This window comes from Gigantopelta aegis, chromosome 8 (assembly GCF_016097555.1).
Source record: "Gigantopelta aegis isolate Gae_Host chromosome 8, Gae_host_genome, whole genome shotgun sequence".
Classification (NCBI taxonomy): Eukaryota; Metazoa; Mollusca; class Gastropoda; order Neomphalida; family Peltospiridae; genus Gigantopelta; species Gigantopelta aegis.
The window spans coordinates 28,376,540-28,402,713 of NC_054706.1; the positions used below are offsets into that span (position 1 = coordinate 28,376,540).

Sequence of the window (26,174 nt, forward strand, 5' to 3'; positions counted from 1 at the left end):
GTAGATAAACAATATTAAAGATGGATCATTTACTACTGGTGGCTGCCAAATATATTTGTAAATAATGTTCTATTGTAAATTTCATAACAAACTGGTATTGTATTTTTTGCATATGATCGTACTGTTTGATGAGGGATTTTTTCACTGGCCATCAGCATGATAGGGCATGGGCACTTGAATTCAAGGTGTAGCGGCAATCGATTTAAAGTGCTTATACAACGGTCAAAAACAAAGTGCTTACATTGCAGGTTAAGGCATAGCGACCCACTCTAGTACGCCTTATGCCCCTGGGGAAAACCCTGGACCTATTTATATGCGATATGACATACCGGATCACTTCTTCACAACATGTGAATTGTCTAAAGTAAAACCTACACTATCAATGATTATTTATTTGTTGAATTTAAGCGAGATTAGTTCTCATTATTATAAGTACAAACAAAAATTAATTGTTGGTAGGTGATAGGTTTGTCAGTTTAACCGTGGCTTATTTAAAGGTGCTGCTTATGTATGAATAAAGGTCAGAATTTTGTCAATATTCGGTGTTGCATGTTATTTACCAGTGCATGTAATTGTCCGAAAAATACACATGCAGCCTGCAGATAGCATGCGAACCTAAACACAAAAATATTCTTTTCTATCTGATTGTTATTGTTCTGTAAACTCATGTTCATAAGTATACACTGCTGGCACTAAAGTCTGCACACCTAAGCAATTGCGATATTTTAAAAGCAAAATCAATCCATGAAAATATTTGTTTTACTGTCATATTGTTGCAAAAAAGTAAACACCTTACTAGTGGTCATCTCTTTTAAAATCTAGCCACAAACACTTTATTAGTGGCAACCCCTCATTTTCACTAACCTGATGGATGGCACATACATGAAACAGACTATAGCTAATGTGATCACCAGTAGTCATTTTGAACCTGGACGTGTCAACCTGAGGGAAATTTAAAATATACTTGTCTTTCTTTTATAGATGTAAAGTTTGACTTTTATTTCGTTTGGAGATTCAATTTGTTTCAGATCTGTGATTTATATAATACAAATTTTCTGTAAACTCCTGTAAGCTGAAATTTCAAATTGTCTCTTGAACGGGAATGATTTACTTGACAATGACAGATGCTCTGAAAGTGTTTTTGCTACGCTTACAAGAGCATGCTATTTGTGCATTAATGTGGTATTGTATTGAATTAAACTGTTAAAGATTACACTTTTATATATCTCTTTGGATAATTTTATTAATTTCGGAGGACTTAAAATAATGCTGTTTACTTGTTTCTTTACATACCAAACACTTGTTTACGGAAGCGATGCAACGTAAAGATGTGCAGACTTTTGTGCCGTGCAGCAGACCTTCGTTTTTGACGGGTGCGAGCGCTACCACGCCTGTGAACCCGTCAACTCAATCTGACGGGCGCGAAATAACGCGCCCCTAAATTGAACTAATCACGCTTGTATTTTTGGTTTTTAACTCTGTCATTTTAATTGTTTTCTGAATTCAATCGACAACGCCACAAACCTTTACATTCCGTTCACAATGAACTTCCTAGAATACTTTGTTTATCAACTGAAACACGATTGGTTGGTTGTATTTACACTGAGACAATCAGCTAGGAGTTCTCTTTTTATTAAGATCTCGTCGGTTTGACAATCGGGAAAACTCAGGAACTTTGTTGTTCCATAATTCTACTGAACGAAAAAAAACATTTCTAAAATAGAACATCGACCATTCTGCTATTGGCTAAAATACCCCCAAAAACTAATGATATATTGTTATTTTAGTTTTGTTTAATTTCGTACAATGCAGGTAAATGATCGCGAAATTTATTTTACACACGTACAGAAAAAAATAATAGGTACGTCGTCCAATAACTCTATGATGTGTATGTTTTTACATGTTGATATCACAGTTACGAGTAAACGCGTACACCAACAAAAAAATAATTTAGTACAGCAGGTTTTGTTTTCGTCTATAGCATAGCGACGTAGTCTATTTCTACTTTCTGTTTCACGAAATCGATAACTGTTGTGTTCGTTGTGTTTCTTTTTTTTTTTGTAAGACTGCAATGGCCCATTCATTCATCTTTGAGAACAACCACCGTATTAGTTAAATTAGGATATTTATTTTGAAAACACAAAACATTAACTCATAAGATATTTAATTTAGAAATCATTACTCCTCAAACTTAATCATGTTCATGGGTGCAATTCCTCTTGGTCTCTTGCCTCTAATTCTGATTATTCTGAGGGGTGCGATTTTCCCTCCTCTGCATTTTGAGGAGTGTGATTTCCACCCCCCTCGTAAGCATTTTGAGGAGTGCGATTTTTAACACTCCTGGGTTTTTCAAAAACGAAGGTCTTGTGCAGACTTATTTGACAAACCAACATGTCTTGACTGTTCATTTATTTAGTTCTGTGGGAGTCGGGCCAGTTTTCTTTGGGGGGGGGGGGGGGAGGGGCAGAGGAGCATGCCCCCTTTAATTTTCAGCCTGCAAGAACACTGTATTATAATATGCATTTTCACCTACATTACATTTTCTTGGCATGCTCCTTCGAAGTTTTGGTCCCAAGTGTCTAGACCTGAGGCTTAAATTTAATACCATTCACAGTTAATTTTGTTTGCTGAAAAATATTAATGAAAATTGCATCACAAATACATGTATTTGCTATTAAAAAATGGATTTGACTAGCAAAAGCTGAAGGACTACATATACGAAATGATGAATAACAAAACAACAAAAAATTGTGCTCGATCTGGGAATGGTGTTCTTTCAGAATCAATTTTTCAGTAACCACCATAGGAATAGAGTTCAATGCCTTTTTTGTTTTGTTTATTATTGGCGACAGTTTTTAAACTCTTGCCACCGGTTTTGGAATCTGGTATCCAAATCTAAATTTAAATCCACTATCTCCAGGATACAGAGAATCTCTAACCGAGTGTTCTAAAACGTTTATTATTAATTATTACAAACTTATGGCTTGGAACTGTACTATTGGAACTGCCACTATCAGGGCTCACCAGTTGCTAATTTTCATAGTAAGTGACTAAGACATTTAGTATTTGGCTAATATACATATATTTTTTTAACTGACCATCTTGTAGTATTTTAAATACAAATAGTCAGTGTATTTGAAAACTGGCTAGAACTAAATTATTCCCAAATGTGAGATCTGCACATCTTTGAGAACAACCACCGTATAATACAATACTATTAGTATTGTCAACGTCCCTAACTGTGTTATGCTTCCAATTCCGTTCACTTTGTTTTCTTGTGCACGGTTCGCGCAATCAACATCCGATTTGTTGTCATCGGCATGTCGTTCATTTATGAGGGTTTTCTTGACAGTTCACGAACATTTTCATAAATAATAAAGTTCAGAAAAGTAAGTATCTAAATGCAAAACTTTACAAACCCCTAAAACCATTAATTTTACTACGTTGTTTTTGTTTATTCCTTAAAATTACCGATATCGGGTCCACATGATTCGTAGAAATTGACTTAAAATGGAGAAAGATGAATTAACATTCGGTGCGTGTCACATGTCCTCACACGTGCCATATCAACAAGGCCAAAGCATTTAATTTTTACGATTTTTAAGACCCCTGTTAGAATTTGTTTTCAATTATTATATTCGATCTGCAAAAGGTATGCTACATTTTTGTGCCTCTATTGTAGTGAATAGTATTCATAATCCATTCATAACAATTGTAAATAATTTTGAGTGTATAAATTGTGTTAATTAAGAATCAATTCATTAAAAAAAAAATATTTTACAAACTATTCACTGGTATAAACGTAATGCCTATCAGCATGGACATCAAGTGTTATTCATGTGTTGATAAAACGCGGACCGGACCAGAACGCTAGACAAATTGAATTTTTCCTTTAAAAAAAATATTAACCTAAGTATTCGTCAACTGTGCATAGTTAAGAAACATATATTTTTTCATTTAGTGGCTTTAAAAATGGAAAATGACTAACAGCACATGCGCGTTACCATACTTTTTGCAAACGCATGCGCCTGAACGCAGTTATAAACGTCGCACTCTTTCCTCTTTACCGGAGGGTGTTTCACTTTTGTTTACTAGAATGGATTTGTTTTACATCCAAATTGTTGATTTTTTACATTAATTGATTACAATCTATTTTGTTTCACGTATCGTAGCTGAAAACTGTAGAATAATATTTCCGTAAATATCGTATTCGTGTTTTTGTCGTTAGGTGAACGCAGTTTGGGACGTCGATGGTACTACTAGTACGTAGTAGGCCTACTAAGAAAACAATTTTAGTGAGGATTTGGTTATTGTTAAAGTTGATTAATCAAAACTTTTAGAAATATAAAATCATAACCAAATATATTTATACAACTTCTAACATTTTCACACAAAACAAATAGGGCCTACTATGTCTCCATTTGAAATTAAGTATGATCACCTCCAAAAGACCCAAGACATGATTTGCCGCCATTACATTAAATCGGTCACTTCCGACAAAAATTACTTTCATCCGACTATTCCCGAATCCAACAAACTTATAAATATGCATATTTTTGTAAACTATATTTTGATTGGATCCAACCATTTGGTACGTGAACACCCTCCAAACATGAAAAACATGAAACTTTCTTACCTCTTTTCAAGGTCACTTGGTGTCTGTGAAAAACGTTACCCGTCTCAATCTCAAGTGCTACGTGCTTAAAGCCAACGACGTCATGGATTTTAATACATGTTTATTAATAGAAAAAATATGACGAAAAACAGCGATGTTCGTTTTTACGAACGTTGGACTCATAAGGCTGTGATATGTGCTATCGTGTCTGTTGGATGGTTCATATGAAAGATCTCTTGCTACTAATGGGAAAATATAGCGGGTTTCCTCTAGACTATATTACTACGTCCCGGCCGCTAGATACATTTTAAAACAACTCGTTCTAAAGTAAATGGTATCTCTAACGGCAACTCATGTAGTATTCTCTATAGGCATTCATAGTCACTTAAAAAAAAAAAAAGAAAAAAAAAAAGATGTTTTAAAACGTATCTAACGAGCATAGAGGTACTTTTACATCGACAAACATTCGACAATCTTCATTGTAGGCTAAAGCGTTGTCCTTGTTTACGATGTACAAATTTAGTCAGTTGTGGGTTGTTGGAATCCCCGACTTCAGCGCACAAAAAAGTTCAAACTGCATTGTTTTCAACTGTAAACTCTTTTTTTTTTTCTTTTTTTTTTTATTATAAACAATAGTGTGACGTCACAGGTGTAGATTAAGATTTTAAAAGGTGTTGTTGGCATTTGCTCGAATTTGTCAAAAACGGGACGTAGCCCAGTCTAGGATCGACACCCGTTGATGAGCACATTGGGCTATTTCTCGCTCTAGCCACGACTGGTATATCAAAGGCTGTGATATGTGCTATCATGTCTGTTGGATGGTTCGTATGAAAGATCCCTTGCTACTAATGAGAAAATATAGTGGGTTTCCTCCTGACTATATTACAAATTTACTAAATGTTTGGCATCAATTAGCCGATAATTAATCAATCAACGTGCTCTAGTTGTGTCGTTAAACAAAACAAACTTTTAACTTCTGATCCTACTCTTTTCCCACTAGATATCGTATTTCTCAACGTATAACTTCTCATGATGCAGAATATTTGCAAACATGTTATCGAACACGTTTTTAAACAACGAGTTATGAGATAAGTGGTATCTAACGGACACGAATCTTCGGAATGTATTATTCTATTTCTTACATATCATCAGAAACCATGTTTTTAGCAAATATTAACATCTTTTTTAACTAAAAGTTATTTATAGATGTTGCACTTGAGCTGACTTTTTTGTCACAGATTTCCATCGTGTAGGTTTTCATTGGATGTATGGCATTGGGTTTAACGTGCACATTCAGAGCAAGCTGTTATAGCGCACGTCTGTCCTGGGCACAGGTGTCGGCCTTGGCCGGCTTCTCCGTCCAGGACAGAAAAGTTTGGGGTGGGTAGGAGGAGGGACCGCCTGCACTGGCAGATGCAAGAGAGCACCAGCTGTCCGGCCGTGACCGGTAACAGGCGGAGGGTGGTATGGTGCTATGGAATTTGGAATTGATAATTACAGCCTAAAAGAAATGGTGCGCATTTTAGGTGAAGGATTACGGTCTGCCGAAAGTTAAAGATAGGGAGCTACGAGTAGGTTTGGAATTTTAGTACGCCGAGCATAGCTCGTTAATTGGACCTATTGGGTTTTGAGGCGTCTCCCTAGGTTGCCCGTAGGGCCCTTAGAAGGCCTCCTCTTCCATCTCTCCCGTCCAAGTGCCCGTTGTGCCTTTGCCCGCGGCAAGTTTTGGGGATTGGTAGAGAGAGCCGGTATTCTTTTGTCCATCTCTCTCTGGGCGCATTGCAATTTTTTACTCGGAGCCGGTTTTCTTTTGTCCAACTCTCTCTTGGTGCATTGCAATTTTTTACTCGGAGCCGGTTTTCTTTTGTCCAACTCTCTCTTGGTGCATTGCAATTTTTTACTCGGAGCCGGTTTTCTTTTGTCCAACTCCAATTTGGTTTATCTGTGGGCGGATGCATTGATATCATTAGTCTATGCATCCTGTGTAAAATGTTGCGGGTGTGCATGCTGTCCGTTCTATACTAAAAACTGTTTATTCGACTACTTAAGACGTATCATTCGTCAAAAATCTTTCTGGGAGAATTCGGCCCTAAAATTAGTTTTTTCATTTATTTACCAAATATTTTAGCCAAGGGCTAAAATAAATGTGCTTATGATTCGCCCACGCAGTGAATACATACAATATAATTTTTATGCGTTTGTGTTTATGCGTACACATTGTGTTTGGATGGGTGGGGTGTTGAAACCCAAAATGTCCGAAGTGCCCAAGATATCCCAATTGGGACATGTTGGGCGGACATCGGCCCATGATGTCCCAACTGCTGGATATATGTATGTATGTATGTATGTTTATATACATGTATGTATGTATGTATGTATATGTATGTATGAATATCTATATATTGTATGTATGTCGAGGTTGACTGTTATATACATAGATATTAACGCTCTGGCACAGTGGATAATTGTCCCATGCCGTTACAGGGACCAGAACCTGTGGCACCAAATTGCCCGAAAATTCCAGACTAACCACGATGCACTCTGAGCTATTGAGGCATCCATTAAAAGGATGCTCTTTAACTCAACCACATGCATGGGGCCTACAATCTACGTGGTCGATCCCCCTTACGTGCATGTATGTATGTATGTATGTATGTATGTATGTGTAAGTTAAAATTTGTTTTGTTTCACGACACGACTAGAGCTACTGGATGTCAAACATTTAGTAATTGTTACATTGATTGAAAGGGATCTTCTATATGTACCATTCCAAAGATAGGATAGCACATTCCACGACCTTTGATATACTAGTCGTGGCGCACTGGCTTGAACGATTGTGTGTGTGTGTGTGTGTGTGTGCGTGTGTGTGTGTGTGTGTATGTATGTATTTTTATATTTTGAATATCTCTGTTGTATGTATGTCGGGTTTTGACTTAAACATACATATATTCAATGACGCACTGGCACAGGGGATATTAAAATCCTTTATTGCCTTCACAAATTTCCTCATGCCGTTACCGAGAACCGAACCTGTGGGACCCAATCGCCCGCAATTGTTGGGCCGGAACGCTACCAATCAGACCAACTACGTTCCACAAAAATAGAACGATCGTTAGTCGACCATATTAGTACCGGTATGTATGTATGTCTGTATGTGTGTATGTATGTGTGTATGTATGTATGTATGTATGTCTGTATGTATGTCTGTATGTATGCATGTCTGTATGTCTGTATGTGTGTATGTATTTAAGAATGAATGAGGAATTTGTTTAAAAACTATTTTTTTTTTTTTTTCATTTTGCCCCAGGGATTCGAAATTGATTTTAAATTGACCGTTGTGATATACAAAATAAAACTGTTTTTCGGTCAGTCTTGTTTTAAATTTATTTGGCCAGTACTATGTTTTGTTTATCAGCCAAATACGATGTATTTGTTTTTTTTAAATTGTTAGGAAAGGGATAATCAACCGCTGAAAAGTGGACTGGTTTAGAGGCTTAGACGCAGGCTTAGGCTGCGGGTAGTCGGGTGGGGACTAAGATATCCTTGAGACTTGTATTTTTTCTGTATGCAATAACCGGACGTGCTGTAATAGGGTTTTTCATAACAGTTTGCAGATTTAAAAACTCCTCCTTCATAAGTTTACCAATATCAACGCAACGTCGACTGTAAATTATTTGAAACATTATGTTATCTCTTTTTACGGCTTTACCAGATTCAACGTTGATTCCAAACGGCTGTTTTGTCTGTAATGTACGAATCCAGAAGGCCTCTCGTTCAAGTCTCAAGAGGTCTTGTTTCGTCTTTTGAACCAAGTATCAGGGGTTGTTCAATTGGAATTATTTCAAAATTTTTATCTAACGAATGGTCAGATAGATTTAAGTGATTGGCGACAGGGGTGTAACTTCATGCCGAATATCATACTTGTGACAAACTGCTCTAATTCTCAGTTGATTTTGCGTTTGTCCTACGTACTTTTTTTTTTAACATAAATTACAGGTGATTAGATATACTACATTTTTCGAATCACAGTTCATGTCTGTCCGAATTTGATATTCAATTTTGGTCTGTTGACTTTTGAAAGTCGACTGCGTTTTAAGTAAGTTGTGACGTCTACACCTGGTTTTGGCACAAGTAGTAGAGGAGCCAGTGCTTATTTGCGGTGATTGGTTATGCTGAAGTTTGTATGGTTTATAGTCTTCAGTTGCCCTAAAGGGATTTTCTAATTCTCGAACAGTTTCAGATTTAATTTTTCTTAAAAACCGTTTTGAATATCCCCTAGGTTTTAAAGCACTAAATAAAAGTGAACAAGCCTCATTGAAGTTCTGTGTGTTACTCGAATTTCTGTGAAATCTAATAATCTGAGATTTAACAATGCCTTTAAAGGTGTGGCGTGGGTGAAAAGACTTGCAGTGGAGAAGTTGGTGTGTGTCTGTGGGTTTGAAAAACGCTTTGTAGTCTAGGTAACCTGATGTTTCAATGTGTGTACCTTTATAAATTGTTACATCCAAAAAGTCAACTGATTTATCTGATATGGTGGCCTTAAGTTTGATATTGTCATCCTGTTGATTTAGTAGCTAAAAAAGTTCCAAAATTCTTGTTTAGAATGTGGCCAAATGATAAGTATATCGTCGAGATATCTGAGGTACAAAAGAGGTGTTTTACTCGATTTCTTTAAAGCAGCCTCTTCCCATTCGGCGACATAGATAGATGCAAAGTGTGGACTAAAACGTTTGCCCATAGCACAACCACACACTTGCTGATACATTTCTCCATCAAACTCAAAATCGTTTCCTTTTAGGCTTAATTCTAACAGCTCAATAATGTTCGTATCTGGTCTGTTTGGATCTGGGTACTTATCATATGCTCTCTTAACTGAATCAATGCCCGCATCAATACCTGTGTTGGTGTACATGGAGTCAATATCAAGGGTAACCAAGAATGAATCTTTTGGGATTTTGATTTTAGATAATTTTGATAGAAGATCTTCAGTGTTTTTCACAAAACTTTCATGTCTATTTGCAATTGGTTTTAAATGAAAGTCTATGTATTCTGAAATATTGTACGATTCTGATCCACAGTCTGAAATGATTGGACGACCGGGTGGTGTGTTAATATCGGTCCATGTATCGCGTGGCTTGTGGATTTTTGGAAGTAGATAAAATTTCCGGGTTTGTGATTGTGACCTGGCTTCTAAATATTTTACTTGTTTTTTTTATTAAAAGGTCCCTGATCTTTTAGACATTGAATAATTGCATTGAACTTTTTACAATTTAGACAAAAGTCTGTCCGAAAAGTTAAGCTCGATAAAAAGTATTTTTGACTTAGGGAAACGTTTCCGAATCGAGCTTATCATGTTTCGCAACTGATTTATTGCACTTGTTGGATTTTGATCTTTTGAGTTTATACCAATGTTAAGAACAATGGTTTCGGGTTGAGACTTGCCCTTATAATTTGAGGCCATGGTCCGAAAGTGATTAAAATTGGCGCCTGGGTAACATTCTACTTGCACCTCAGGATGCGTGTCCAAATTAATTCTGGAGAGATTTGATGAGCCAAAAAGAAGAGATTTGTTCTTAATTTCAGGAAGGCGTGTATGTATGTATGTATGTATGTATGTATGTGTGTGTGTCTGTATGTATCTATGTATGCATATATGTCTGTCTGTATGTGTGTATGTATGTGTGTCTGTGTGTATATATGTGTGTATGTGTGTATGTATGTCTGTCTGTCTGTCTGTCTGTATGTATGTACAAACCGAAATAGTGATTGGTAATTCGAGTTGTGCTACATAAGTCTACTATGTTATCTGAAGAAGAAATATGCCAAACACACGAATCTGTCATTCGGACATTTGGTTTCAGCTTAAAATCCGAACACGTGTCAATTCATGTTATATACTCTTCAAAAAAATTAGGGGAACCTGAAATATTAATGTTAATATCAACTATTAGACCCAACATACGTTTTGACCACAGACATCCTAGTAAAGAACGCTCAGGTCTGTGTATCAACACACCGAAACACATTCCATAGTTTGCACATGCATCACGCAGTTGCCCCATACACGTGCGTGGGGTGTTATTCTCGATTTTAACCATATCCAGGAAGGTCCATTAATCACTGTGGAACATTATTTCTGTCAATCTTTTTCATTCTGTTGATCATACAGTTGTTATTGTTTTGTTTTTAGTCATTTTTATTGTTTGAATTTGCGATTTATTGATAAAAAACGTCAACTTTCAAATTTCACTTCTGACCCCAATCGTCCTTCAAGATCGTTGGTGGTCATAAAACCTACTGTAATACTGAACTACCGGTTGTAATGTTTGCCCAATTAATTCACTATTATCATATAACCATTCCCGACAGCTAATATACCTTACAGTTTTGGCAATTATAAATTCTTATAAGAGTTCCCCCTACTTTTTGAAGAGTATATATTGGATTCCAACACGCCATAAGAATCCATACAATGAGAGATACATCGCGAAATCCAGCAAATGCACCATCAAATACTTGTCTCAAGGACTGACCATTATCCTGACCACTATCAAGGATGGCCCTTTTAGGTATTGTCAAACGAACAGTTTTCGAGACAAGTGGTATTAATCGCATGTGGATTCTCAAAAATTCCAAAGATTTACTTGAAATCATTCACACTCAATCCAGATTAAGTTTACTAACATTTGATTTTTCAACAGTATACACAACAATCTCCCATGACAACCTAAAGGAAAAAATCCATTCATTAATCAACGCAACAGTTATTATAAAGAATGGGGAACGAAGATACATGTCTATTCTTATCTTCAACGGATCTTCTTCTTCTTTTTTTTAACGACGCACTCAACACATTTTATTTACGATTATATGGCGTCAGAAATATGGTTAAGGATCACACAGCTATTGAGAAAGGAAACCCGCTGTCGCCACTTCATGGGCTACTCTTTTTCGATTATAAGCAAGGGATCTTTTATATGCACCATCCCACAGACAGGATAGTATATACTACGACTTTTGTAACACCAGTTGTGGAGCACTGGCTGGAACGAGAAATAGCCCAATGGGTCTACCGACGGGAATCGATCCTAGATCGACCGCGCATCGAGCTTTACCACTGGGCTACGTCCACGGATCTGGACAATTCGTAAAGCCCAAGAGTCAATACAGACTAAAGTATACCGAGACAGACATATAACTTATAACTTTACTCTTCGCTATATTGACGATTTTATATCATTTACCCACGAGTGTGGAAATAAAGAAACATCTGAAGGTATTAGATCAGTTTCATACCTCAATCTATGCATAGAGATTCAAATCGATACAGGTCTCCAAACTAAGCTGTATGACAAAAAGGGATGATTTCAACTTTCCAATAGTCAATTGTCCCTTTATATCGAGCAATATACCTTCTGCTCCAGCGTTTGGTGCCTGCAAATCGCAACTTCTAAGATACCTTAAAACACGCTCATTGTATAGGCCTACAGACGTAAAACAACGCCAAGTTGTTCCATCAGGGCTTTGATGTCCTGGGACCTCTGAGGGCATTCAGTGAGGTTTATGGCAGACATTTGGAGGCTATATCTACGAATTACAATGCATTACTGTTCAAAATGACTGCTGATGCTATTCCGTGTTTTGAACTTTTTTCTCCATCGTTTTAGATGAAGTGACGGACTTAAATTTTGGTCTGTTTGTCACGACTTATTTGGAGCATAACAGAAGTACAGTATAGTATTAGTTATGTCTACTTAGTACCTATAGAACATGATAAAATGCAAATGAATATTGTATTGTTGTTTTGACCCCAAAACATTGTGAAATAAAAACAAATGTATATAGATGTTTTGTGTGTGTGTGTGTGTGTGCGTGCGTGCGTGCCTGCGTACGTGTGTGAGTGTGTGTGTGTGTGTGTGTTTTCCCGAAATATATATTCAGGTGCCTTTGTGCTATAAAAAAAAATTCTGTGAGTTTTTAATTTATATTTAATTATCTAAGTAATGTTTATCTCAGTTTTCCACACACACACACACACACACACACACACACACACACCCACACACACCCACACACACCCGAAATGTGTCATATTGTGTTACTCACCCTTAAAGTTGATAAAAGTTAATTAAATAATTAATTAAATATTAATTAAAAACTCACAGAATTTTTTTTTATAGCGCAAAAGCACCTGAATTTATGAACAAATGTTTGATTTAATAGGGTGAAAAACCTGAAATTGCCATGTAACAAATCAAGGCCATGAGACTGAACATAAATCAAAATAACCCAAATCTGATTTCATTCAGTATTTTATAACAATCAGTCGATTAATAAAGACTTGAAGATGGAAAACATGTATTATCAGACTGAAATTACATCTAAGGTTTATTTTACAAGATTAACCTTCTTTGTTATTCATTTTGCAAATAACATGTTAACACCGTAACGCCGGTCAGCAAACACAGCCTATGATGTTTAATGATAAATCAAGACATGTTACATGATTCCTTCCAAGTAGAGGAAACCACACTCTTTTCAAATAATATTAATGAAAAATTTTCTACAAATGACCAGGCAAAAAAGGGATGGGTCACTGCGTATATTTATTAGCTGTCAACACCGTAACGGACACAATTAATATATGGATGTATTAAATTAATATGATTTATTCAGAAATCATCATAAATGGATGCTTCGAAAATATCTTGGCAATTCAAAATAGCTAATCAACAACAATGAAATGAATATTTGGGGTTTTGTTAAATTTTGTCAGTACCGTAATGGTCAACACCGTGACATTGCGACGTTACGATTTTGATCACTTGTCTACATAACCACATGTTCAACATGAAATTATAATTTAATAGCTTTAAAATGTACTGAGTTTTCGCTAAACAAATATTCCTTTGCGCTCGTATTGTTTTGGCCATTTAATTGTGTGAACATGCAATAATAGCGTCCAACATTCTATTTTCTCAGTGTTCCTTGTTAAAAGAAATTAAACATGTTCATGCTATTTTGCTCTTTGATGTGCTACTCAAAAATCAGTAAATGTCCATCACGTACAAAATATTTCGATTTTTTATTAAACGTAAACAAAGTATGTCAACACCGTAACGTGGCAGCCATTGCTATCAGACCTTGTTCTGGAAACAAAAAGTTAATAAAAATAATAAAATCCTATGTAAAGATCGCTCCTTGAATTTGAAATGCATTCAGCTGGCCCCAGAGATAAGATATGATCATAAAACAACATATTTTAAAAACATCATATTTTTGTTTTACAAAGGTACTACTATGCAAAGTGACAACTTCTGGAAGAATAGCCCACAAATATATTATTGCAAATTGGATGTAAAAACGAAATATATTGCGCTGTGTCTTTTTAAAGGACTATCTATACATTAAAATAAACTAATACATAACATTTTTCGTTTTCAGAACATTAGACAGCTTTCAATGTAAAGTTGTTCTATTAAGCGTTCCTTGTTTTATGATTAGGCATGCATACGTCATTCTGTAGTGTCGCCGTTGCACGTTTAGTTGCTATGTCCTGAGTATCGAATAATGGCTGACTGGAATTAAAGTTGTGTATGTAGTTTACAAACTTGAGATTATATGATAAAGATATTATTACCATTCTGTGTTTCGGCATCGTCAATGTCATACATTAGGAATAAAAATAATGTAATATGCTCGCCAGTGGCTTTGTTTTCACCGACCAGTGATCCATAACTGTTTCAACAAAGGTCATGGTTTGTGCTATCCTGCCTGTGGGAAGCGCACATAAAAGATCCCTTGCTGCCTGTCGTAAAAGAGTAGCCTGTGTGGCGACAGCGGATTTCCTCAAAAAAAAAAACAGTGTCAGAATGACCATATGTTTGACGTCCAATAGCCGATGATAAGATAAAAAAAATCAATGTGCTCTAGTGGCGTCGTTAAATAAAACAAACTTTACTTTTGCATCCATCAATCCATCCGAGTGGACGTAGCCCAGTGGTAAATAGCTCGTCTGGTGCGCTGTTGGTCGGTGGACCCATTGGACCGTTCTGCCCAGTGAGCCACGAGTGGCATATCAAAAACCCATGGTATTAATGGAACAATTAACGCGTTTCCTTTCTAAAACTTTATGTAAAAATTACCAAATGTTTGGCATCCAATACCTGGTGACTGCTAATCGGAAAGAGTAGCCCATGTAGTGGCGACAGCGGGTTTCTTCTCAAAATCTGTGTGGTCCTTAACCATATGTCTGACGCCATATAACCGTAAAAATAAAATGTGTTGAGTGCGTCGTTAAATAAAACATTTCTTTCTTTCTTTCCAATACCCGGTGATTAATAAATAAATCAATGTGTTCTAATGGTGTCGTTTAACAAAATAAACTTTAAATCATCCACACAATAAATTTGATAGGTTTATGTTTATGTATATTTTATCCATATTTTAATCATTATTTTATATTTTTAATTAAAAAAACAACAAATGTAATTTAACAGGGCAGGTGTCTGGTCTGTGCCTTTGGTAGTGGCTTGGTTAATATTACCTCGTCTACTGCCCTAGGTATTATAGATTAAAGTGTTCGCCGCGTCTTCTAAATGATCTAATCATGTTGTTTTAGAAGACAACTGAGGAGTCGCCTGTTTTTCCATGGATCGGCCGGGTTCACCTCTCTCCTTCTGGCAGGCTTGGTACTTAAAACGAAATATTAAATTAACCATCGCTGGATTTTTTGCACCACTCCCCTAATGGCACCAGCGATTAAACTCTTACAACCCTTTGGCGTCACTCTTCAAGTGACGCCGGTTTGGGAAGTTATAATAACTTCCTAAACAACTAGTAGGCTGCCAGGATTGGACTGAACTGCGGTTGGACACGGTGGGGGTGGGGGTGATGGGATGCCGGGAGTTAGGGCATTCTTTGGGTCTATATGCGTAGGCGGTTCGGCCTTAGGTTTTGTGTAGGGCCGGCCTCCCCTCCCTCCCGACCCTCACCTGGTCACACCAGTGTTTAAAATATGACTGGCAGCCCCTTTCCTCTTAACCTCCCATCTAAATTTGCGCCGAAAATATATTATATTTATAATTTATATAGGTTAGGAATGTTGATATTTTTCTTTAAGGGCGCAGCCAAAACATTTTAACCCCAATTCTCCCCTTTTTATACTTTTGGCGTTAATATTCAAAATTTCCCCTATTTGTTAGGTTATCCCTGTCCCGAGTCAGACCCCCGATCCTATCGGAGGCCGGACTCGGGATAGGCGTGTTGGAAACCCTAGTGGTATATGGACACGTTAAACCAGTTACTAAGCTAGCTAAACCATCCACTGATCCATCCATATCTACTATACCTACGTACTAACCCACCGTCCTAGATACCTACATCCGTACATCCATACACATAGACACACACAATGTGGCAGGTTTCCTCTCAAAACTGCGTGTCAGAATTACCAAATGTTTGACATCCAGTAGCCGAGTATTAATTAATTAATGTCCTCTAGAAGTGTCGTTCAAACACCACCACCTACCTCAATATCTGTGTGGTCCTTAAACATATGTCCGACGCCATATAACCGTAAATAAAATATGTTGAGTGCGTCGTTGAATAAAAGAGTTCCTTCCTTCAACACAGGGCGCCAATATCACTTTTTGTCAAATTGTTATACCTGTATCTCGTCTGGTTTTCCTTTCTTAAGACGAGACAAAAATGAAAACATGTCATTATAAAAGACTGCAGTTTGTGACAGACGTGTATTGGTTTGAAACCGGGGGTAATCGATCAACTTCCGGTACTTCCCGTTTTCGTGCAGTTCACACATAAAGAAAATGCTTATTTTTACAAATTTAGTCAGGCGCTTTGTTGTTCGTTCACCACGAACATGGTGATATTTTATATGTACTTTCCCACAGAACGAGAAAAACCTCAATCAGTTGAATGGATCCACCGAGGTCGTTTGATCCTGCGACGCAAGCACCTCAAGCGAGTGCTCAACAGACTCAGCTAAATCCTGCCCAAATACATAAAAAACGAAAACAAAATAAATAAATAAATAAATAAATAAATAATGTGTGAATAGACATGTAGCATCGATTAGTAGTTATATGACTGTCCTTTATTAATGAAACAATAAAGTAAAACTAGAGCTGTGTTAAAGGTGTATGTGAGAGGAGGTTAGGCATATTTTGTTAAAACTTTAAATATTGATACAGGTGGAGAATTAAACATCAATGGAAATCAGCATGAATATTTAATTATAATTCTAAGTGTTAAAAATAGCAAACACATTTCATTCCAATTCTGTTAATGTTATTGGATGAATCCCTTAACGTTGCGTTGTTGAAGCGGCTCTGGAGACTTCATCTAAGTTGTTTCACTGCCTTGAGTCTTAAAGTTACAGTATCTGGTTACCATATAATAATATCATGCACAAATATGAAATACAAGTTCAACTGCACTTTTAAAAAATTCGTATGTGTTCGCTATGAACGGAGAACGTCAAAAGTATACGCTCGATTCGTCGCCTGTGCGGCCATTGCTCGGCTAACCACAAACGACAGCCAGTTGTCAATTTCAGGTGCGTTTGCGGATTTGAAATTGTAGGGTTCGTCTCAAAAAATTAAATGAGAATTCTTGCGCTGTACAAAAAAAGAAGAAGTTTGTTTTATTTAACGACGCCACTAGAGCACATTGATTTTTTTATCTTATCATCGGCTATTGGACGTCAAACATATGGTCATTCTGACACTGTTTTTAGAGGAAACCCGCTGTCGCCACATAGGCTACTCTTTTTACGACAGGCAGCAAGGGATCTTTTATTTGCGCTTCCCACAGGCAGGATAGCACAAACCATGGCCTTTGTTGAACCAGTTATGGATCACTGGTCGGTGCAAGTGGTTTACACCTACCCATTGAGCCTTGCGGAGCACTCACTCAGGGTTTGGAGTCGGTATCTGGATTAAAAATCCCATGCCTCGACTGGGATCCGAACCCAGTACCTACCAGCCTGTAGACCGATGGCCTGCCACGACGCCACCGAGGCCGGTCCCGCGCTGTACAAAGAGCGTTCGGTTGAGGATACGTACTATTCTTTCGTTAAAACCGGTTTTGATCTTGAAAACGTCACCTACTATCGACAATCGTACCTTGCTATTTAAGAATTAATATTTTATAAAGTGTTAGTAGAACTTTCAAAGTTTAGTTTGTATAACACATTGATCATGTATATATTTTTAATAAAATATACTAAAGTAGAAAATGACCGTTTTCACTTTTTAATTTTACGTGTGGTAAAATCGACAAATTCAAATAAATATTATTTCGTTTGGAAAGGGTAAAGTTAGTTTGTTTTGTTTAACATCAGTGTTAGAGCATATTGATTTAATAATCATCTGCTTTTGAATAGAAATAACATATAGTCTTCATAAATGTTACGTATATCGATAATACCGCCCTCTTCCTCTACCCCTAGAGCGTTACGTAATTATTAACACCCCTTACATGTAACGCATATTTCAACCGCTGGTCACTGTCAAAATTTCAAGCCAAATCCCCTACCGACCCCTGGAAAGGTATTGTACCATACCTCTATGGATATAAACATATTTTGGAGGTATGAGACGACCCCTCAATCAAGACAGTTAAATATGTTCAAAAATTGCGAAATCTCACGTGATCTCTTGTTGGGGAATTCCACACTTGTGATAAGCCAATGAAAACCGAGATCGGCAGGAGCCCGTCAAAAGTGTCCCACTTATGAAATACTGGCTTTGTTTTTGGCCTGGATAAGCCAGCGTTGTGAAACCAATGCGGAGTTCATTGTGTAAAATGTGGTGCCTTTTGCATTTCTTGAATCCCATTTCAGTTTGACATTGAAGTATAAATTGGGGACGTCCCCTCTTAAACGGTTTGTACATATGTAGTGTAAATATTGCCCAATGCAGTACCTTGAAACCGCTTTTTATTGTTTAAATCTTACCTTTGACCATGACCTGTCAGTGACCTACCCCTCTAAAATGGGTTAGCCTCTTCAGGTACAACTGTGTCATATGTGGTGCTTGGGGCAGCAAGACATGATACTTGTCCTGAGCCACTCCCTACTGTGTACACTACTAGTGTCTGCAAGAAGATGTTGAAAATATAAAAATTAAACGAACTCAAAATCATTGCTGATATCTTTATTTGTACGAAGACTGGATGTTTTAAAATAGTTTACAACAGTCACTTTGGGGTGGACAGATGTAATCAGGTTCAGGTACTTCGCCTGTATTCATCCCACAAGTGCCTTGTGGTTTGCAGGAATACTCATTAGTACCCGGACAAGCTGAAATAAAATTAAAAATTAAAAATTGAGAGAGAGAGAGAGGGAGAGAGAGAGAGAGAGAGAGAGAGAGAGAGAGAGAGAGAGAGAGAGAGAGAGAGAGAGAGAGAGAGAGAGAGAGAGAGAGAGCAGAGAGAGAGAGGAGAGAGAGAGAGAGAGAGAGAGAGAGAGAGAGAGAGAGAGAGAGAGAGAGAGAGAATAATAAATAAAGGAAATAAATATTTCTTTAACAACACCTCAGCGCAATTGAATCATTTGAAACTACGGCTATTTGGTAACCATCTGATGATCTTTCCTTTAGTGGGTTACTGAACGATGTCGATTCGGGGTGCTCATTTTGAAATAAAAGGAGAGAACCTTCATATACAGCTTTATTGTATTTAAGAAAATTTAAAATTGCATCATTATACAAAAATAGGATTATATCTTTTAACGATGTCGAAACTGTAAAAGTTAAAGGGTAAAGCTTGTATTGTTTAACGACAACAATAGAGCGCAGTGGTTTATTAATCATCGGTTATTTTATATGAGACATTTGATAATTTTGATGTATAACTGCGAGGGGTATTTTATACGAACCTTCCCATAGACATGACAACACATACCACGCCTTACATATATATCAGTCGTGGCAGTGGTGGAACAAAAACAGCCAGAGAATGGGTCGACCGGCGGGCATCGATCTTACCTTAGATAAATGCTCTACCGACTTGTTTCTTAAATTAGGGGATAACCCTAGTGTTTTCCGATTTGCGGACGTATATCGGTGGTTTTACTGTCGCAAATTTAGTTTTATTGGCTCCGCTAACGCGTCACCAATAAAACGGTAATTTGCGACAGTAAAACCATCGATATACGTCCGCAAATCGGAAAACACAGTAGGGTTATGCCTATTTTAATTTCAACTGTTTTATTACTTTTTTCGGAAATAAACTATAACAGACTTCCGTAAGATATAGCGTTATTACAGTGACGTCACTCAGGAATGTAGACCGATTTACATACCAACAAATGATTCCTATGCTCAACAAATAAGTACGCCGTTTTGTAATAATTTATTTCAAATTTCTTCTCAACGTGGTGTACAATGAATTGTATTCTCGAGTAACTATTACCTGATAACAATAATAACAACAGTAAAATAGAGCAATTGTTTGAAATAATAAACAACCTTGACATTAACAAAGCAGTGGTTTTTAAACTACGCTGAGCGTGTTAAGATTTACTGCTGTTGGAAATTAAATTTGTGCCATAATTGTACACGTGGATTGTTGAATTATTTTATCAAATTATTTTTGGTAAGTGACTTATTTAAAAAAAAAAAATTGTATATCTTAATCATTTTTAAAAAGATTGTCGTTCCCCAAGGCAAATTGTGCAGGTTGTAAATTAGTTTTCGCGGGGTTTGGGGGAAACGGTGCTGACGTTTCGTCAACATTAATGCCGTGAATAATAATTGAGGGATATTTTAATTTTTTGGCTTTCTGAGAAGTCTGCATTATAACTCCTAACACTCGCTTCACTGCGATGCCCCGAAAGTTTAATGATTTCCCGAGTTTCTACCCAAGCATGTGCCAAACGGGTTATAGTTTTGACGTTTTGACCGACGTCTGACATTGTTGTTGATAAACAAATCTGTGCGTATGAATACATGTGACGTAGGTAGCACCTGGAAATTTGCGACCGGTATAACGGCGGTTTTACCACCTGCAATTTTATTAGAGATCCAATCAGATTGGTTCTTACAAATATGTTGAATTATAATATATATAATATATATATATATATATATATATATATATATATATATATATATATATATATTATATTTTTATCTACATGTCAGAAGAAGACAAATGTGTCTGCTTTATGAGCCAAAAACCGTTAGTGCAATTTCAAAAGACGTAAACGTTTACTTATGGGTTTAGTCTGTCATAAGGAGTGGCATCTACATGTATACTGTGGTTTTTAGTCTTTCTTGTGTACTTTGTATTGTATATAGACTGGCTGAGACTTTAATCGAATATCTGTCTATTTGACTAAAGTCTCGCCCAGTGTATATACAATACAAAATATATGAGAAACATGTCTCTGTCTGTCTGTCTGTCTGTCTGTCTTTGTGCATGTTTATCTGCCTGTATGTCTGTTTGTCTGTCTGTCTGCCTAATTTCTGAGAAAAAGAAATGTTTTAGAAAAAATGTATTTAACGACGCACTCAACACATTTTATTTACGGTTATATGGCGTCAGACATATGGTTAAGGACCACACAGATTGAGAGAGGAAACCCGCTGTCGCCACTTCATGGGCTACTCTTTTCGATTAGCAGCAAGGGATCTTTTATATGTACCATCCCACAGACAGGATAGTACATACCACGGCCTCTGATATACCACTTGTGGTGCACTGGCTGGAACGACAAATAGCCCAATGGGCCCACCGACGGGGATCGATGCCAGACCGACCGCGCATCGAGCGAGCGCTTTACCACTGGGCTACGTCCCGGCCCCCTAGTTTCTGAGAGACGTAATTAAAGGGATATTGGTTTACCACTGGACTACGTCCCGGCCCCCTAGTTTCTGAGAGACGTAATTAAAGGGATATTGGTTTACCACTGGGCTACGTCCCGGCCCCCTAGTTTCTGAGAGACGTAATTAAAGGGATATTGGTTTGACGACACGTTCGGCATCTTGTAAAGTGAGAGTGCGCTTTGCGTTAACAACTGTCAGTTTTGAACTTTCCGAAGACCACATTTAACATATTTCTTAAATCTGACCTTAACTTGATTATTTTGGAGTTCACATATACAGGGCCGTAGCTAGCAGGGGGCAAGGGTGGGGGGGTGGGGGGTGGGGGGCAGAAAAATTCGGAAAGCATTATAGAAACTTAAAGAAAAGGAGTTTTAGACTATTAACTACTCAGTTGCCCCCCCCCCCCAACACAAAAAATCCTAGCTACGGCCCTGATATAACTTTAAACTTTGAACACATCACAAGTAAAACAGCAATAACTATCCATAGTGAAATAATCGCATTACTTGGCATTTCTGTAGTTGGCGCTGCTTCTGTTGTTGGCGCTGCTGTTGTTGGCGCTGCTGTTGTTGGCACTGCTGTTGTAGTGGTGGTTGCTGCTGAAAATGAAAATACATAAATGAACAATTATCGTGTCGATGGTTGCCAGCCAGAGACAGGACTGTCAAAACGTATTTTAAAATCAGTTCGTAAAAAATCGAAAAATAAACCAATTTTACTTATTTGTTTCAAAGTATATGGCTTTGCACAACACCAATTTCATAATGCTCCCCCATATCCCTCCCCACCCCCGAAAAACAAAACACAGAAAGAAAAAAAGATAAAATAAAACAAACAAAAACACCACTGCATTGTAGAAAGGCAAATTGTGGACTACTTTTACTTGGAAACGAGAAAACAACAAGTGGCCTGTCCAGGTGGGCGAGCGATCACTAGACTGGTCCTTGCGGCTAACGTTAGATGAATGTGATGCGATAGAAGACGATGGTACCAGTCAATCTGTCCGCGAGTGCACGGCCTCTAGAACACGCCACTGTTTTGCTTGTCAATCCTCAATATCTCAAACCATACACACACCATGCACACGGTCAAATACACTTAATTGCAAACATGCACACACTACACATGTGTGCACCCACACACCACACGTGCCTACACACAGGGAACAAGACAGAGAGACAGACAAATATATAGAAAGACAGAGACACACATGCAAAACACCACACATACATACAGAGAGAGAGAGAGAGAGAGAGAGAGAGAGAGAGAGAGAGAGAGAGAGAGAGAGAGAGAGAGAGAGACAGAGACAGAGACAGAGACAGAGACACAGGCAGACAGACAGACAGACAGGCAGACAATTCAATTTATTGCATATTACCAAACAAGCTGGTGTTAGCCAACAGATAAAAAAAAAAAAAAAAAAAACCCATACAACATCTATAACAACAACAATTAATAATAATAACAATATTAATGTAAATGCCAGACGGAGAAACAAAGTTTGTATTATATTTGTAGGAATAAAGTATATTATAAAAATAAATGGTTAAAGTACTTGGAAATAATTAAATTAAATTACTGCCCCACAGATAGCTGGAACAAGAACTTTACGTTTAGAAATACAGCCGTCAATAAATGATAATACATGGTTAAGAATTTCAATGTCACCATTTATTGTATGACATAATAAATATAAATTGTAAATTGCTATTTATGAGTAGAGAAGTCGGAAAAGGAGTTTAACTTATCAAACAGTTGCTTTTCAACATAATAAATAGGACAGTCTAAAATAAAATGTTTTTCATCTTCCACAGCTTGAACAAAACACGTCCTCTGTTCAATTAGTTTTTTAGGTTTACAGAATCTTCCAAGTTCAATATGAAGATTGTGCGCACCGATTCTCATTTTAGTAAATTGTCTACTTTGTTCAAAGTTTGGTATGCAGAGCAGGTAGTTTTCTAATTTAGATTCTGATTTGAATAGACTGTATGTTCTGAGTTTAGAATCATTGTTTTGAATAGTATCTGACCAGAATTCTATATATTTCGACTGGAGTTCTTGTTTCAGCTTACGTGTATCTCTGTGAGGAAAATAAAGAGCCTTGGTTGTCCCATATTTGACTAAAGGCAAAATTTATGCACATAATTTTTATATAAAATGACCAGTTTAAATTGGATGAGTTATTATAATAATATGATTTCAAGTACACCTTATGCACTATTGACGAACAGTTATGTGTTCCCAATCTAAACCAGTATTTTGCTGCAAGGGGTAAGCATGTAATAAGAAGTGGGTGCTGGCCAAGTTCACCGCGTATAGCATCATGGGCGCTTCTTTTGTTAACACCAAGTAGGTATTTATAGAATTTTATTTGAACACTTTCGAATGGAGTATTGTCACATATCTTTTTGAAACTCCAACGGTCTACTCCTTTGAGATAATAGGGGCTCCAAACCTCAGACAGAGAGACAGACAGAGAGAAAGGGAAAGAGGAGAGGGAAAGAACATAACGATATTTACGGAAAACCCCCACCCCAAAACATACTTTGTGATCGACAGTCATTGATTCGGGTTTTCAAACAATCCAATTCACTCTTCAGCTTCTGAATTCTGCGAACGATATAAAACAATTAATAGCACTCGGACCAATATCACTTGAAGGCGAGTCGAGGCGAGCGCTCAAACATTGGGGTACATCTCGCCATCAGGTCGCTGAAAGACATCAGTGCTACAGCTAACCCACTAGAGAAAGAGAAAGTGGCCAACTAGGGCTTTGTCAAGTGATTCTATCGTTATTGTTTCCTTAATATCTAGTTTTATTATCGTGTTCACATGTCATTAACGACGCCCTGGGCACAAAGAAAACGTATGGATTGAAACACGTTTTTCAGCTTACAAAACTGCATGAAACTTTATATTATCGACAATAATAAGACCTTTTTTTATATTTGCAGTCTAAAATAGAGATACAAATCGTAGCTTATTTCCTCCGATAGCAAAGGCGCTGGTACCTTTTGGAACGACAATAGCATAGAGTTAAAAACCGATTTATTTTGGCTCTAGTACTCTGTGTATTTTCTGGCGTTCACGTGAATAATATTCAGTTTACGAAAGAAAATAGGATGGATTTGAGATGCAATTTTACCTTCTCCGGCATTCTATACCAATTCAGGGGCGGATTATGGGGGATTTCCCAGTTGCACGGACCCCCCCCCCCCCAACTCCACCACGTAGATCTAACTAATTATTGATGTCCACGTAAAATTTATAATTTCAAATTATAAACATATACATATTGTTTCGGACCCCCCCCCCCCCCCCCCCCCCCCCTTTACCTAAAGCATAACCCGCCACTGCAATTCTATGTTTCTCGTGTTAATAAAGGAGGGTCGGGTTCGGAAATACAAAGAGTATAGATTTGAGATGCTGTTTTACCTTGTTTGACACTCTCTACTAATTGCATCTTTCCCGGGAGAGGCTGTTCTCCTATAGACGAGGCACTAGATAGAGATTTATAGAATCAGCTACTATTTTGACAAATGCCCATTCGACTCTACGTTGTGCAGAGATGCGGCCCTGACCATGTATTACGGTTTTGTCGTGCAGATTTAATAAAAGACAGTCACGTTTATAAAGACAATAGTATAAAGTTTAGATGCGGTTTACCTGTTCTGGCACCTCTACTAATTTTATTGCTCCCAGTCTCAGTTAAGAAGAATCAATTTTGAAAAGACAATAGTATAAATTTTAAAGGCAAATTTAACCCTTCTGTCACTCTCTACAACCTATGTGTTTCCTGTGTTAGTAAAAGAAAATCAAGTTTGAAAAGACAATAGTATACATTTGAAAAGTGATTTTACCCCTTCTGTCACTCTCAACAACCTATGTGTTTTCTGTGTTAGTAAATGAAAATCAATTTTGAAAAGACAATAGCATAAATTTGAAAGGTGATTTTACCCCTTCTGTCACTCTCAACAACCTATGTGTTTTCTGTGTTAGTAAAAGAGAATCAAGTTTGAAAAGACAATAGTATACATTTGAAAAGTGATTTTACCCCTTCTGTCACTCTCAACAACCTATGTGTTTTCTGTGTTAGTAAAAGAGAATCAAGTTTGAAAAGACAATAGTATACATTTGAAAAGTGATTTTACCCCTTCTGTCACTCTCAACAACCTATGTGTTTTCTGTGTTAGTAAAAGAGAATCAAGTTTGAAAAGACAATAGTATACATTTGAAAAGTGATTTTACCCCTTCTGTCACTCTCAACAACCTATGTGTTTTCTGTGTTAGTAAAAGAAAATCAATTTTGAAAAGATAATAATATAAATTTGAAAGGCGAATTAACCTGTTATGGCAGCGTCTAATGCGCCTACCATGATGTCTCCAGCGCCAACTCCACCACCTGCCTCCGTGAGCTTCCGAGCACACGAGGAAAACACCGAGAAGTACCACTAAGATCAACGACAGCTTCATCTTCGTCAGAGAACAGCTCTTGTTGCAGAATACCAACCGGTCTTACCGATACACTTATATAATGGAAATCTTGTAAACAATTTACACACGCTGAGAAGCATCAAAGACTCGCAATTTTTTGTCAGATGGAAGATAGCAACATGTGATACATCCGACAATTAGACTCAACACGTTCGCCACATTCACCAATGCAACACGTCCAATAAAAAACAGCAGGGTGGAAATCGATTACACTG

General features: G+C 37.3%; 1 protein-coding gene across 2 annotated transcripts; it reads right to left on the minus strand.

Moving 5' to 3' along the window:
- Positions 1–18,777: 18,777 nt before the first annotated feature.
- LOC121380132 lies at positions 18,778–25,968 on the minus strand. Of its 2 annotated transcripts, none has more exons than XM_041508913.1 (4): positions 25,811–25,968; positions 24,011–24,075; positions 21,972–22,061; positions 18,778–18,938 (listed from the first exon to the last, which is right to left on the minus strand). In XM_041508913.1, the coding sequence occupies exons 1-4, from the start codon at positions 25,936–25,938 to the stop codon at positions 18,817–18,819; spliced, it is 405 nt and encodes a 134-aa protein (XP_041364847.1). In that variant the 5' UTR covers positions 25,939–25,968; the 3' UTR covers positions 18,778–18,816. The 2 variants fall into 2 exon arrangements, with proteins under 2 accessions (XP_041364847.1, XP_041364846.1); XM_041508912.1 differs by having other exon boundaries at positions 21,972–22,064.
- Between the last annotated feature and the right edge of the window lie 206 nt (positions 25,969–26,174).